Here is a 15384-nt window from a genome sequence, read left to right as displayed (position 1 = left end):
CAGATACAAGGAATTGTTGTGAAGTCCAGTCACTGCTATAATGTAGGTGTTAGTAGCAGCCATTTTGCAGAAGTACTGACCCACAAATAGTATTGAAGATAAATAAACAAATAATTTAATTTTGAATATAAATTAATCAAAGCCATGATCGTTTTTAAATTGTTAACTTTTCCTTCTTTTGAAAGTAATCAAATGGTCAGGCTTTGTCCAGTGTGACTGTAATGGAATATGTTTCTTCACTCATTAACTGGCAATTACATCTTAATATTTATGTGTCTCACGCTACTGCTGTTGTACACTAAATGCCATGAAATGAAAACAAGTACAGAACAATCTTCAGATGCTATATGAGCTTATAATTCCACAAAATTTAAATTTAATAATTTCTTAATTTTATCTTTTTACAGTAATGAAAGGATTGTACTCAAGCACTTACATCTACTATTGATGCATTTCTTGAAGTAGTTTGTTCAAAAGCCAACATATTTTAAGTTTTTTTTAGAAGTTATTACAAGCAGAAGTGGCTGTGCCCTTAGTAATGAGAATCACTGTACTGTGCAGTGTTGCTCCCTGCCTGGCAGGTTGTGACTGTGGCACTTCTTTAAGGCATCATGAAACATGCAGCCCACAGCACAAGTTTACATGGGTTACATGTACATTAGAAATTTAGGGTGAACTCACAGACAAAACAGAACAACAGGCCCAATCTTAGCTTAATGAATCCTACACAAAAAACTGTGGGAAAGAAAAAGTTCTAATGGATCCACAATTTGATCCCACCTTGATTCCACTCACCCTGAAGGGATGAAGAAGGCATGAAAGAGGAAACTACATGAGAAAAGTTACAGAGCAGGAGAAGATGAAAAAAAATCAAAATGAAAATTGATAGAGGTATAAAATTACCGTATTAGCCATTGGAATTCCTGGGTCCATCAGTCCAAGGATATCATCATTATAACTTGACTCCAAGCTAATAATGTCATCAATGACATCATCCATCTGTGACAACCAGCAGGAAAAAAAACATAAGAAACAATCAGAAGTAAAAGGCCTCAGATCACATCTGCCTAGATATAGTGATTTTTAATTTTAAAACCCTTTGACCTATTCATAGTATTATCATTTTTCAAGCTGATTCATTTTTAGCTTTGGGAGAAAAATGTGAGATCACACTAAGCCTCCTTCTCTCATCTTAGAACTTGTTAAATTTATCACCATCACAGTCATCTGTTACCATCAGTGTTCTTTTCATGAGCAGAAGATTATAAATCTAATTTTAACATTGGTTATCAGTCATTGGGGCTTGCAAAATCATTATTGTTCACCATTCCCATCGAAATGCTAGTTTTTATCATCATCAGTTTTTTGCTAAGAGAAATGAGTTTCAAACACTATGGAATAGATTTTCATTTTTACCACAGTAATCTGTGTCAGTAGATAGGTTGGCTTTTATAGAACTTGACCAATTTTCATTCCATTGATTTTTAAACAGCAGAGAATTTAATTTTCATTCTGAGCTAGATTCAAACTCATGTCTCAAAGGTGAAAGGCAGATTTTGGTGGTAGTAGGTATTTTTCCACTCAGAACTATGAAGCCTAAAGTATAGAGAGGTTCCATGTGAAAATAGCTGAGAATGAGTCAATTAGTCCTATAAGGTATTGTACCAACTTGCATTACACGCCAAGGTGCTTCACAGAGAGGCATGGAAAATTGGCATTAAACAAAAGGAGAGATTCAGGAGGTGACCAAATTTCCATGAATCAGGTGGATTTTGAGGAGGATCTTAAATGAGGAAAAGAGGATGGTGAGTTAGAAGGGGAAACTACAGAGGGACAAGTCAAGTCAACAAAGGGGAAGGCATGACCCCAGTATGAGAGGAACAGACAATGCAGAATGGTTGTTGGAGATTACAGGGGCGGGAAGGGGGATTAAAAAAAAGGATAATCATTTTATTTTGAAATTATACTTTCCATAAATTTGGGCTTATGTCCTTACTCACAAGTCCTACTCACTCATTATCCTTGTGCTCATTAATCTACATTAGGGCACCAGATAAAGCAATGCCTCATTTTAAAAATTCTCATCCTTGTTCTCAAATCTATCCATGGCCTCATTCCTCCCAATCTCTGTAATCTCCTACAGCCCAACAATCTCTTGTAATCTCCTACAGCCCAACAATCTCTGTAATCTCCTACAGCCCAACAATCTCTGAGGTATCTACTCTCCTCTAATTCAGGCATATTGAGCACTCCCATTTCAATTACTCCACCATTGATAGATATGCTTTCAGATGCCTAGTCTCTAAGCTCTGGAATTCCCCACCTCTCTACTCATTTTTCTCCTTTAAGATGCTCCTTAAAACCAAACTCTGAATATGATTTTGGCCATCTGGGTGAATATTATTTTACGTGGCTCAGAGTCAAATTTTGCTTTATAACGCTTCTGTTAAATACCTTGGACTTTTTATTAGATTAAGAGTGCTAGAAAAGTACAAGTTGCTGTTGTTTGAAGCATTGGGAGTCAAAGTAGGGTCAGAAGCCTGAGCCTTTCACAACATCTAATTGAAGAACTGTCCTGATCCCTCCCTCCAGACCCTATATCCTATCCAATCATGTACGACCCCCTGTTCCATTGCTTCCAACTCAGTAAGATGCATCTGGTCAAAAGGTAGCTTTGTATCATCACACAATTGAAAAAGCACAGTACCCGATTCTTACCACAATAGTCAACACAAACCCAGATTTTCTCACTCTTTATGTTTTCAAAAAATAGCTGAACATATTCTCAATATCATGATCATCCCAGATTTCCCGCACTCCCAACAGCCGAGCTGATGGCAGATAATGTGACTTGTGCTAACAGGGTGCCCTTGATATTGAAATGTTGCCTGATCATGAAAATGAATCAGGCTTTCTGGTGACATTATTGGGTAGGGGTCATGAATGTGCCATCCGCTGTCCATCAAGATATGTTGCCAAACCAAAATCAGTCCTAACTGAAATAATCAGCAGTTCTTATGAAAAATCATTGACCTGAAATGTCAACTCTGTTTCTTTCCCCACAGGTACTGCCTGAGTTGTTGAATATTTCCAGCAGTTTCTGTTTTTATCTCATGTGGAATTATTTATTTTAATAACATATAACTTGTGATATGAAGTGGCAAACATGAAATAATTACTGATTTTAACAATTAATACAATGCAATACATTCAGCAGAGTTCAGTGAAACATTAGTACTTGTAGGTTTCTTTTTATTACCATTTTCATTTCTGGCAACCAGACCTGCAAAAGAAAAAAACAGAAAAATATTAAGTATTCCACAAAAACTTCCTAAACTGTGTATGCCTTGTACATAAATGATGTATACTTAGATTCTAACAGAAACTTGGATAATTGATGTTCAACGGTTCGTAGCAGGCCTCCCAAGAAATAAAGGTGGGTATAATTAAAATACAGGCAACCTTTAAAAACCTTGGAGAGAGGAATTAAATAAGTGCATTAAGTTACTTATTAAAAATTAGATGACCAGTTGAGGACACTGAATACCATACACTACTTGCTATTATGTCACTTCATGAGGTGCTGTCATGATTAATTATAAGAATGTGACATTTGATACACAGAGGGAAAAAGACCAAGGGTTGAGTGGCAAAATTTGTCTGTTGCAAAATTATGGTGCTGAGCAGAGAGAGCTATGGTCTGGAGTTTCCACTAGGTTGCACTGTTTTCTTCAATGCAATTCACCTGAAATTGGCCAAACTAGCAGAAAAAATCAAGGGATTTCAAGTGCAATTCATATCCAGCACCAATCGAGTTTCTGTGAGCTTTTGTGCTGGAAGTTGGTCCCTCTCAGAAAACTGGTCACACTCCCAAATTAGACGAATCACCATTGTGAGTTTCCGCTAACTGCCCCTCTTTGCAGGCCTTCAAAGAGGTTCTTAAAATTAAGCTTATTTTTAGGTGCAAGGACCTCAATAGGCACATTTTAAAACTTATTATTAAAAATTTAGTAAGAAACTGACTAATGTACACCATTGTAACTAGTAAGTTCTGTCCAGCTTTTGAAATTATTTTCAGCTATTTTCAATTTGGATACATACAGCTGAAGGAATAGACACAGATTGAAAATGATATTTTTGTGATTAAACCCATTTTTAGCTGCAGTAATCAAAATGCACCAAGTTACCATTTAAAGATTTTTATTATATATATGTAATATATCAAGGAATACATTTTTAAACTAAAAATGTGTATTTGTTCCAACACTTGGCCTGATCCTGCTGATTTATGGCAATTTTTATGTCCGACATCATGTAAATGGCTTGATGGGAAATTTGAAGGAAATAAATACTTCACAAAACCAACACAATTTTAGGTGCAGTTTGCGTATGGATCGCTGATTGCGCCCATGCCTATAAGTGCATCTGAATAAGCTGTATTAATACCTGCTAATATTGCTGTACTGTACAGCAATAACAAGTTTAAAATAAACAGCCCACTCAGCTGCCGCAAATTAATGTGGTAGAAAGTCTTCAGACATTAAACCATCTTTGTGCAGAAAAATGTAGAGTGGTGATACGTAAAAAAAATCCTCACCATCATTTTTTATTTATTTATTCTGGTTTTGATCTTTCTTGGCTTGCACCTGTTTCACAAAACAGTCCCTTTTGCTTACTTCTTTTAATACTGTGGTCTATTGAGGCCATTGAGTTTTAGCAAAGTTAGCAGTGGCTTTAATTGTATAGCAAGTAAATATTAGTGTTTTTATGTCACTTCCCCACTTCAAATGAACTGCTACACAAGTTGTAAGTCCTTGTTTAAGAACAAAATATTTCATAGATGACAGCACCAAATGATGCCTGTGCTGCTAAGCATTTCATAATTGATTATTAAAGTTAAGATACAAAAGCGCCCAAAGTATTGCAACAATTTTCAAGCCAGCCAGAGGTGAGATCATGCACCAATGTTCTCCTTTTCGAAGATTTTGAACATTCTGTACATTTAGGTTAACAGAATGGATATTATATTTTTAATAATCTGTCACTTTCCATCATCACTTTCCACTCATTTCTAACAGTACTGCTTGACATAATAACAGGCTGTTGTTAGAAAGGTTGCATCATTTCCTAATGGAAATAGACAGCACATTAATACATTTCATATTTAGATTTAGGTTGGGTAAAAAGTTAGGCCTCCAAAAATACCACTTTCATCCAAGGATAAGTAAACTCCACTGGAAAATGTTCTGTAAAGTGATTATAATGGGTTTGCACCTATGATTTGAAAAATATATACAATGATTCGCACAAGTCAGCTTGGGCTACCCACACAACTCAGCAATTATTAAGTATCTGGAATGGGTTGGTCAGGTAATCATAAAACATGGGGGAGGATGCAAAGAGTAATCATTCTATACTCTTACACATCTTGAGGGTAGATTCTTAAACAGTGCAAATTACTGAAATGCTACACCGTCAGAGAGCCAATCGTGCTAGCTCTGGTACATTAACAGACATAATAGTAATAGCAAACTTAAGTGTAACCCTGTGAGATTTGCCGTGCACGTAGCAGAGTCATAAGCATTGATCGGTTAGGAACACAATGTTTCTGGATGCCTAAAATCCTAAGGCAGCTTCAATATTTGCTTTCTGACATTTAACATAAGAAATTTTGTTTGTATACTGTATGCTGACTAATCTATTTGTTAGCAGTAGAATCATTACATTTAGTTTGCTATTATCTCTGAAATATATTGAGATCTGCTGCGCCATAAGAGGCATTTTCACCTTTGTGCCTCCACAAGTGCACAAATTTGATTTTAACCTTTCCCAGCTTGCTGATCCTTGTAGTTCAAAGAGACAAAATACTATTAATTAACATAAAAGTCACAACCATTTTATCAAACTGCAAAAAAAAGTACAATATGCTCAAAGTAATTTTATCTGAACTATGCAGAAGATTTTAAAACCTGAATTGAAGAAAAAAACACTGAGAATCATGTTTAAGTTGATCATACTTTGTGTAATTATTTACTTTTTAACTTCTAACCCAATATTATCCATACAAAAGAATTTTAGGATTACCTCTTTTTCACAGTTTGAGTTGATGTTTAGCATGGCCATTGGGCTGTTAGGTGCACTGCTTCCAGTTCCTGGAGGCATGGCATGATCACTTGGTTGGTTAGAACAGGGCATGCTTAAGGCTTGGTTTGTCAGCTTGTTGCCCAAGGTGGTTGACAGATACTGCTTTACCTGCTGCCTTTGGGCTTGCTGAATGTGGTATTTGGTTGGATTTTCAAGGTGGGTTTGCACCTATATGTGGAACAGAATTTAAAAAAAAATGTATCAATCTTATGTTTTTATTTGTTGCTATAATTAAAACGTAACATAATGCACAGTGTAATGAGAGCCTGAGTATCATTGTGAAGTTCTGCCTGGCAATGAAGCGAGACTCTCTTATGAACAAATGAAATAATAGAAAGCAACCAAAATGGCAACAAAAATGCAAGATCACTTCCCTTACAAAAACAGTGTCAGAAGAAGCTTCAAAATGTTCCCTTTTATGCAATATTTTAGGAGAGCATCACACTTTATGAGTTTACTGTAGTTAAGCTACAAGTGAAGCTGCAAATCTGTGTACTGGACAATGATTTTACTGATTTCCTAAGCTGTTCTCTCAATGGGATAACGAAGAGCCTTTAAACTACAAAGCCATACAATTTTCACAATCGTGAAGCTAATTTCCACATATTAAATTATAAGATTAATTTACACTATAATTCAATCAAATGCATATTTGCTGATAATTTACTTGCAAGCAGCTGTTTAGCATCGATAAGCAGCTCTTTCAGGAGATTCCTGCAGGCTATTTATAACTTTGGAAGTCTTACTGGTTATTTCAGAAATGGTGAAGTCTGCAACAGATGCTACCCAATAGGTATATTCAGAAGATAATCACCGCAAAAATATCTCATTTCTTTTAGTAATTAAAAAATGAAGTGTTGCTTTAACAACCAACTGAAAAAAGAACTAAATTCTGACCAACCACAGTACATTACATTAAAACTTACCTTATAATGATTAAGCTCCAACATCTCAAATGTGATGAAACATTTACTAGTGTTTTAAAGTAAATTAACCAATAAGTGTTGGAAGTGCAACTACAATTACTCCGCTCCAGGAAATTGGTTGCTGTCAACTTTGATTCAAATATGGTTTACCAGTGGCCTAGATAAAGTGGCATCAAAACCGTTGGTCTTATAAAAAAAAAGCTCCCTTAATTAGTTATGCATATAAAGATATCAACAGCATACAGAAGAAGCTTTCAAGATGTTATGGTAGTTAGCCATGTAAATTAAAAATTATTTGCCATTAGCTGTTTTTACACAGCTTTGACGTCACTGTTTTTTATGCATAAAACGGGTTCTTTCATGGGGAGACCTTGATTTTTTGACTGATAATTGCTCCAAGGCAAATTCATTTTTTCGTTCCAGTCCCAACATTATAAGTAGAAAAGTGAACAAAGCTCACAAAGAAGCCTTTTACAGAGAGAAAATGCTGTAATGGAGTAAGTTGTGGAAAGATCTAAATGTTATGAGAAATGTACAAATAGATATGCAAATATCTGTTAAGTATTTTATTTCTCTTTTCACTTTGTTCAGCCCATTTTCCCAAGTTTTTCCTCCCATTACAAGCTCATTGTTGGTGGGTAGACAGTATAGTCTGAGATGTGGATTATAGTATAGTCCAAGAGCTCAGAACGAGCTTGAGTACTGAGCTAGACAACATCAGTTTTTCTTTCTGTTTTAAAAATGCCTTGCTTCTCTCTATCAATCCACCTTAAATCTCCGTCCTGAACTGGCAAAAGAGAATTAACCAGCTGAGATAGATGAGCAACAATAAAATAAGTGACAGGCATTTGTGTAGCTGAAGCAACGACCATCTGATTAGGAAGCAACAGGCTTCATTATTTTCATAAAAAGTCTTTGCAGTAAAAGTTATTCCTCTTTGCCTTCACAATATACTGTGAAAAATCTGTTCCATAGCTGTTTGGAAAAATAATAAATAACAATAACCATAAGCAAGACCAATACTGTGGTTTGGCAAATGAATGGTTGAGAACAAGTGCTACTTTACCGATACAAGTCTTTTGTTCATTCTCAACAGACATGCAGACAGCTCTTAACATATCTCCGATGAGAAAAATAACTAATTTTTACAGCAAGAAATTGCACTTGAAAATTCAATGCAGGGTAAATAGCAGGGTAAATAGCAGTAAAGTTGAAAAATAAACCATTGTATGACATTGGACAATCTCATCCATCAGTCCCAACCTCAGTAGTAAGCTATTAATCTGGCACACAACTTACTTTTTGTCTCCAACCTCCCTTTCCTCTCCAATATCCTTGAACACGTTGTCACTTCCCAAATTCGCTCCCATCTTTCCCAGAACTCCATGTATGATTCCCTCCAATCAGGTTTACGCCCCTGCCACAACACCAAAACAGCTCTTATCAACGTCACAAATAACATCAGATGTGACTGTGACAAAGGCAAATAGTCCCTCCTTGACCTTTCTGCATCCTTTGACACAGCTGATCACACCACCCTCCTCAACACCTCCCCACTATTGTTCAGCTGAGTGGGAATGCACTCTCCTGGTTCCGCTCCTAACCATAGCTAAAGAATCACATCAATGACTTCTCTTCCTATTCCTGCAGTTACCTCTGGTGCTCCCCAAGGATCTATCCTTGGTCCTCTCCTATTTCTCATCTGCATGCTTCCCCTTGGCAATATCATGCAAAAACACAATGTCCGTTCTCATATTTACACTGACCACACCCAGCTTTACCTCACCACCACTTCTTTAGACTCCTCCACTGTTGCTAAATTATCAGGCTGCTTTTCTGACATCCATTATTGAATTAGCAGAAATGTCCTCAAATTAAATACTGCGAAGACCGAAGCTGTTGACTTCAGTATCTGCAACAAACTCTGCTTCCTCGCTACCAACCCCATCCCCCTCCCTGGCAACTGTCTGAGATTGATCCAGATTGTTTGCAAGCTCAGTGACATATCTGACCCCGGGATGAGCTTTCAACTGCACCATCGCTAAGATTGCCTGTTTCTGTTTGTTTCCTTAATATTACCCAACTGCTTCAAACGCTCTGCCACTGAAACCCTCATTCCATGTCTTTGTTACCTCCAGAAATTATTATTCTCATGCATTCCTGGCTGTCTTCCCACATTCTACCCTTCATAAATTTGAGCCAAAACTCTGCTGCCCACGTCCTAAAACGTACCAAATCCCATTCACCCCTTGCTGCTGTGCTCCCTACCTACAGCTGCTCCCAGTTAAGCAACGCGTCAATTTTTAAATTCTCAGCCTTGCTTTTAAATCTTTGTGGCCTGGCCTCTCCCATCTCTGTAATTTCGTCTTGACCTATAACCCGCTAAGGTATCTATGCTGCTCTAATCTAATTCTGGCCTCTTGAGCATCCACAACTGTAATCACTTTTTTATTACATTACAGGTGCTATATAAATACATGTTGTTGTTGGAACATAGCTTCTGAAAACACAAGGGGGCATCATTTTCCTGTCTATACGTAGGACAACAGATAGTTGCGAACAGATTTTTCACCTTCTGCATTATAATGAGCATTACAGCTTTCTGACCTGGTAATCTCTGATATTATAGAAATATTATTTAACAATGAGAAGGGAATACTTGAAGTAACATTTCTATTGAATGATATACCAAATTGTATTTAACCTCATTCAAGAACGTTTATATGACAAGAAATTGTCATGGAGAATGCCTTCAAAGTCTGAGGATTGAAAGCATTTGCCTTCACTCCAATCTGTTAGAACTTCATTAACTAAGCTGCAGCCCAAGAGCTCTAAATAGATGAGGGGTGGTAGTGGGGGGTGGGGAGAAAGAATCACTAGATCAGTTTTACAGGAAATTGCATTTTACGACTAATTTAGAAATTGTGCCCTTGGAGCTAGACCAACACCCTCTGCAGGATAAAGACGCCACATATTTATCAATGTCCATTTTAAGAAGCTAGAATGCAATCTGTAAGATGGCACTGTTCTAATAACAAAGACAAAGAAAAAACAACTGAAAACCCTCTCAAATGATCATCTATTTAAAAGATTCTACTTTTGTTGCAGTTACAATTCTTAGAAATAAACTATAATGAGATTCTAATTAAAAAAGATCCATAATTTTTCCTAAGTTTACGGTTGTGATATTGTAGGTGGTGTAATGGCTCCATCAACAATAACTGCTAAATTGTGAAAATTGTATTTTCTGCATTTAAACAAAATAATTCACCCCTAACAATTGTTACATCACAAATCAAAATGTGCTCTGGTCTGCAGTATTAATAGCTAACTTACTTCCATGCAGGGTTTAAAAGCTTTTGGTTTACTCAAGCATGCCCATCTGAACTTGGCACTGAAAAGGGATTCAGGCTGAGGGAATTGGGATGTGAGGTCCAACTAGTGAGTTAATCCCTCATGTTCAACCCCATCTCCAGAGGCACTGGACCCCTGCCAATAAATGACCCTTTCAAACATTCTCTGCTCTTCCAAACTCCATCCAGTTCATTCTGACACACTTCTCCCACCCTGTCCTCAATTCAACCAGACATCTTATCACCTGCATCACAATCCAAGCTCATAAATCACTTCTCCTTACCCAGGTTAAGTTGACAACACCTTCCCTTCCTTTATTAGTTTGGATTACACTACCAGTTAACGCCGTAGTTCTTTCCCCCACTTTCTCCCATCACGTTAGTGCTGCTACTGTGTTTCCCCTTCAGTTAATGCTGATACTTCCCCCCTGCACCCACCCCCCACCCTCAGTTAATATTGCATTCTCTCCCTGCCTTCCACCTCCCCACTTAGTTAATATCCTCACCCCCACCCCGCGCATCCCAGAAGGAAAAACAGTTTGGAACCAGTACTCTTATTTCCCAGTTTTTACTGTTTTTTCGTTCTGGGCCAGGAATGCCAGGACCTTCTCCTTAGCATTCTCCTCCCCCTGCCCTCCATTTTAATACCAACTCTGCTATTGACTTCTCCTCTTTTCTCCTCCATTTTTGTTCCTTCCCTCTATTTCCTTCTCTCCTTGATGTTGCTCCAGAGTGCTGCTGCAAACTGATTCCAGCTGATCTATGTTTATGTTGGAAATTCCTACCCTCAAGGAATCCTAAATACACTATGAAGAGGCTGGAACCACTTCCAGGTGAAACTGGTACTGAAGGAAGAACTTCCCTGTTATATAATAAAGGCAAAATACTGCAGGGATGCTGGAAATCTGAAATAAAAACAGAAAATGTTGGAAAAACTCAGCAGGTCTGGCAGCATCTGTGGAGAGAGAAACAGAACTTTGAGTTTGTATGACCCTTCTTCAGAAGCCAGAAAGGCCCACTCTAGGCATCATTTGGTCAACAAATACTAAGACACGTTTTAGGCTTGCAAAAGCAATGACAGTCAATGTGAAACATAATAGCTTGCATTTTTAGTTTGTAACTTTTATCTTTGCTATTCAGTCCAATGTCTTATTTGCTTTCTTTATTCCTGGAAAGGCTGGGCTGATGGTACCAATTACCTCCACTCGTTGTCCTAGGCTGATCCCTCCAATATGTTTAACTTTTGACTTACATTTTCTTTATTTGATATTTTTATTTATCTATGTTTATTTTCTTCCCCCGTGGTTCAGGACATTTTCTGTCCTCAAGTTTTTAAGTAAAATATATTCCTGAATTAAGTCCTGAACAATGTCCCTAATGTTATCTCCATGATAGGGTTGCTGAAACTGCTTGGTCCATAATCAAAATTCTTCAACTGCATAAAGAATGAATAACTGTTGAGATTTGTATATCATGATGTTTACATTAAAATTAGATTTTAATTGAATGTTTCCCTTACATAAAGATCAAATTGTGTCTTTGATCAAAAGATCAATTTGATTCCCTTCACTTAATTAGCATGATTGTCTCTTTGAAGTGAAAAGAGTTGTTTTATTAAATTGTGGAGGTTTTTCTTGGTTAATTAAGGCAAGCAAGATGGTTATACATTCCTTATATTATATTTGTAGCATTTGTTTTCTATTGTTAACTCTACAAGGTATTGTTGAGTCTTTCAGGTGAGATGTTATATTGAGGCTTCCTTTGCCTCTGAGGTAGAAATAAAATCCAATGGCACCATTTTGAAAAAGAACAGGGGGTGGTTATCCCTGGTGTCCTGCCCTATTTTTATCCCTTAATCAACACCACTATAATAGATTACCTAGTTATTATCACACTGCTGCTTGCAGGAACTTCCTGTACGCAAATTAACCCCCAAATTTCCCACATTACAACAGTGAGTACACTTCAAAAGAACTTCATTAGTTAAGCATGCTGGGACATCCTGAGGTCATGAAAAGTTGCTATGTAAATGCAAGTCTTTTTTGAATCTGAAGATCTCTACATTTCAGTGCATTGTTTTTGATACTCCGTTTTAAAATTAGGTGTTTGAAACAATAAACTCACTCTTCAAAACTGATGTTTGATCAGGTAAAGGGTCAAATCAGACTTTGATCAAAGTACACACTACATACAGAGGGTGCGTGAGAGGAAACCACAAGCTAAATTTGCCTCATTCAGTAAATTTACAGAGATTCAAGTTTGCAAATGTAATGGTCCTGTGGTAATATGCATATCTTCTCATTAGCTGCATGAAACTCATGTAACTTGCTGTGTGACCGTTTGTTGCCTGTCATAATTAATAGATGAAGCTGGAAGCTTTTGGTACCAGTGCAATCTGAATCAGTCTCAATCCAATTGAATATGAGGGACTATAAGCTTCTAGTAAAGTCTGCCCATGTGTTAGAAATTGACTTGTAAAGTGAGGTGACCTTGGTAGTTACAGGTAATTCATTATCAACGAGATCAATTCCAGGTCAGAATTTAACTGATTAGCATAGTATTGCATCTGTCAAGGTGAGACTGACACAATATATGCTTGTAGCCTACAAAATTCTCTAAACACAAAGTCTCTCACCCTCCTGAGTCACCCTTGTCTGCAGACTTTGTTACTGTAAAATATCAGTGACTTAATAAGGGGATACTTTAGTTGAATGAGATATGCTGGAGTCAATAATGTGACTTTTGACTTTCAGGGTTACCAAATAGCAGCTCCACAAACATCACTTTGTATATGCTATGCTTACCAGCCCTTTGTATCTTGGATCCTGATCATTTTTCATGTGGTTACATATACTCTACAGGCTAATTATCAAAGTATATACAGAATGATATTCCTACTTAAAGTCAAGTTAACAGTCCTTGATGTAGCTGTCTTTCTGTTTGGTCTGTTCTCAGAAACTTTCTAATTTTTCTGTCATGGGAGATTCCCTGCCCTGAGTGTGAGACGCTGAGCCAGCAATCTGGGGAAAACCAGTTGTAGCAGCATTTGTTTTCTTTTTTAAAAGATAACAACAGAAATTATATGTTAGGAAGTCAAAAGGCATAGAAAACAAAATTCTCAAGAATCTGTTCTTGATATGCACAATATGCTTTACTAGGCTTCCTAGGATCCCCATACAGATCCCTCAAGGGTTTATGGATCTTAAATTGAAAACCTTGGCTTCTGTGAATAAATCACTCTAAGAAAAAGAAACACTGTAGATTTTGGAAATCTGAAACTGAACAGGAAATTCTCGACACAGAATAGCAGTATGTGTTGAAAGAACAGAGAAGTTGACATTACAGATGTTGACCATTCCTCAGAACTCCACTCTGCACTGTACTTGATGCCCTCACCCCACTAATGGACAGTATTTAGTAGAACATTCTAACATAGAAACCAAACCACAGAAGTATCAAGAACAGAGAACACAAGCTGTACTAAAAGAACACAAGGTTAACTACTGGCATATAAAGAAAAGGCTGATAATATCAGTTCATTCGCAGTTCAGCTCCACTCTTAAAGAGTTTATTTATTCTATTCTTCCTCTGGCTTTGTGTGTTCATAGATGCTCCCTTCACAGTGCCGTTAACGAACTGAGTAGATGAAGAAAGGCTACTTATTCTTTAATTAGTATACCAAACAATCCTCTACTCTATCTTTCTACAAGAATGCCCAATGTACCATCTGCAATATGAACTGAAAACAGGTGACTACCTGGCCTAGGGATGCTGTACAAGGCAATTCAAAGTGGCACAGTGGTGCTCTCCAATAATTAGCGTTATAATCCAATAACGCATGTTCCTGTCTATTGTGGTTCCATTCCAGGAGCACAGTCTTAAAGGGATCCAAATTCAAACCTTAGCCATTTATTTTTTGCAAGGTTTGATGATCCATATCACCAGAAACAATTAACAGAGCTAAGGCAGCATGGCATTTAACACTGAACATGAAAAACTCCAGGAGGATGACTGTGTCATCATAAAGGTCAGGTAGCAGGTCACTACCACCTTCTCAAGGGCAATTAGGAATGGGTAATAAAAGCCAGTGAAGCCCACATCCCATGAATGAATAGAAAAAAAGAAATGGCAATATTAACAAATAGAAACCACACACAGATGTTTCCCTCCAATTTGATGAAAAAGTACTACATTGCACTCTAATGCTGTTGGGTCCTCTTGACTGGGAGTGGAATAAAGGTATTAGCTCTGGAAAAAAAAGCATGCATCATCTACTTTATGCAATGGCGCAATGCTGCTTGTGAAGCTTTGCACATATTTCCTGCATTTCTAAAAGAAGTTAGTTATATAGAAATCCAAGGCATTTATCATCTTGACAACTAATGAGGAAGATGTCCTCGTACTGAAATGTATTTGACGATTTGTCTCATGGAAACAGTCTGAGGCCTGTGACTGTCTCCCTTGAGACTGTTTCCTTTCTCAGATATGTCTGCAGGATTTCATTAAGCTGTAGACAAGACATTATGGTTGCAAAAGCCAGGTGTATTAAGACCATCTGAGGTTTAAGCCTGCCTTTCTGCCATAATTCTTCAGAAACCCTGCTAAAGGTAAAATATCCAGAAGGATGCCCATCCTCAGGAACGCAGCTGTGGCAAAAGAATCTGCAGCTGGCTTCAAGTTACAGATACAAAACATGGAGCTGAGATTAATGCCAAAAACTCAAAAATTATACCACAGCAAAACCAACAGCAAATGCCTTATCAAAATACATACTGAGTGAACAAGTATTGCTGCAAAGGAAATTGCTTAGCTAATAATAAATTCCAATTTCAAATTGTGATATCTAAGATATGAAGATGTTTTTACTGAACAAGTATTCAATGACTTCAGTATATCCTTGGTGAAAAACGCAAGGAATAGTATCATACAGCTTTTTTCTGAGGCTTTACTGATGATAGTAA

At 37.2% G+C, this 15384-nt stretch overlaps 1 protein-coding gene across 1 annotated transcript in view; it reads right to left on the bottom strand.

The window, feature by feature from the left end:
• Window positions 1-15384, bottom strand: part of LOC121280154 (microphthalmia-associated transcription factor-like) — a 317345-nt gene that overhangs the window by 35199 nt on the left and 266762 nt on the right. Inside the window, exons 3-5 of the mRNA XM_041191849.1 lie at window positions 6085-6312; window positions 3260-3283; window positions 904-999 (exon numbers count right to left, since the gene is read on the bottom strand). Of these exons, the coding sequence (XP_041047783.1) occupies window positions 904-999; window positions 3260-3283; window positions 6085-6312 (348 nt within the window). The remainder of the gene's footprint in view (window positions 1-903; window positions 1000-3259; window positions 3284-6084; window positions 6313-15384) is intronic.

Source organism: Carcharodon carcharias, chromosome 7 (genome assembly GCF_017639515.1).
Source record: "Carcharodon carcharias isolate sCarCar2 chromosome 7, sCarCar2.pri, whole genome shotgun sequence".
Taxonomy (NCBI): domain Eukaryota; kingdom Metazoa; phylum Chordata; class Chondrichthyes; order Lamniformes; family Lamnidae; genus Carcharodon; species Carcharodon carcharias.
This window is presented reverse-complemented; position numbering and strand designations above follow the sequence as displayed.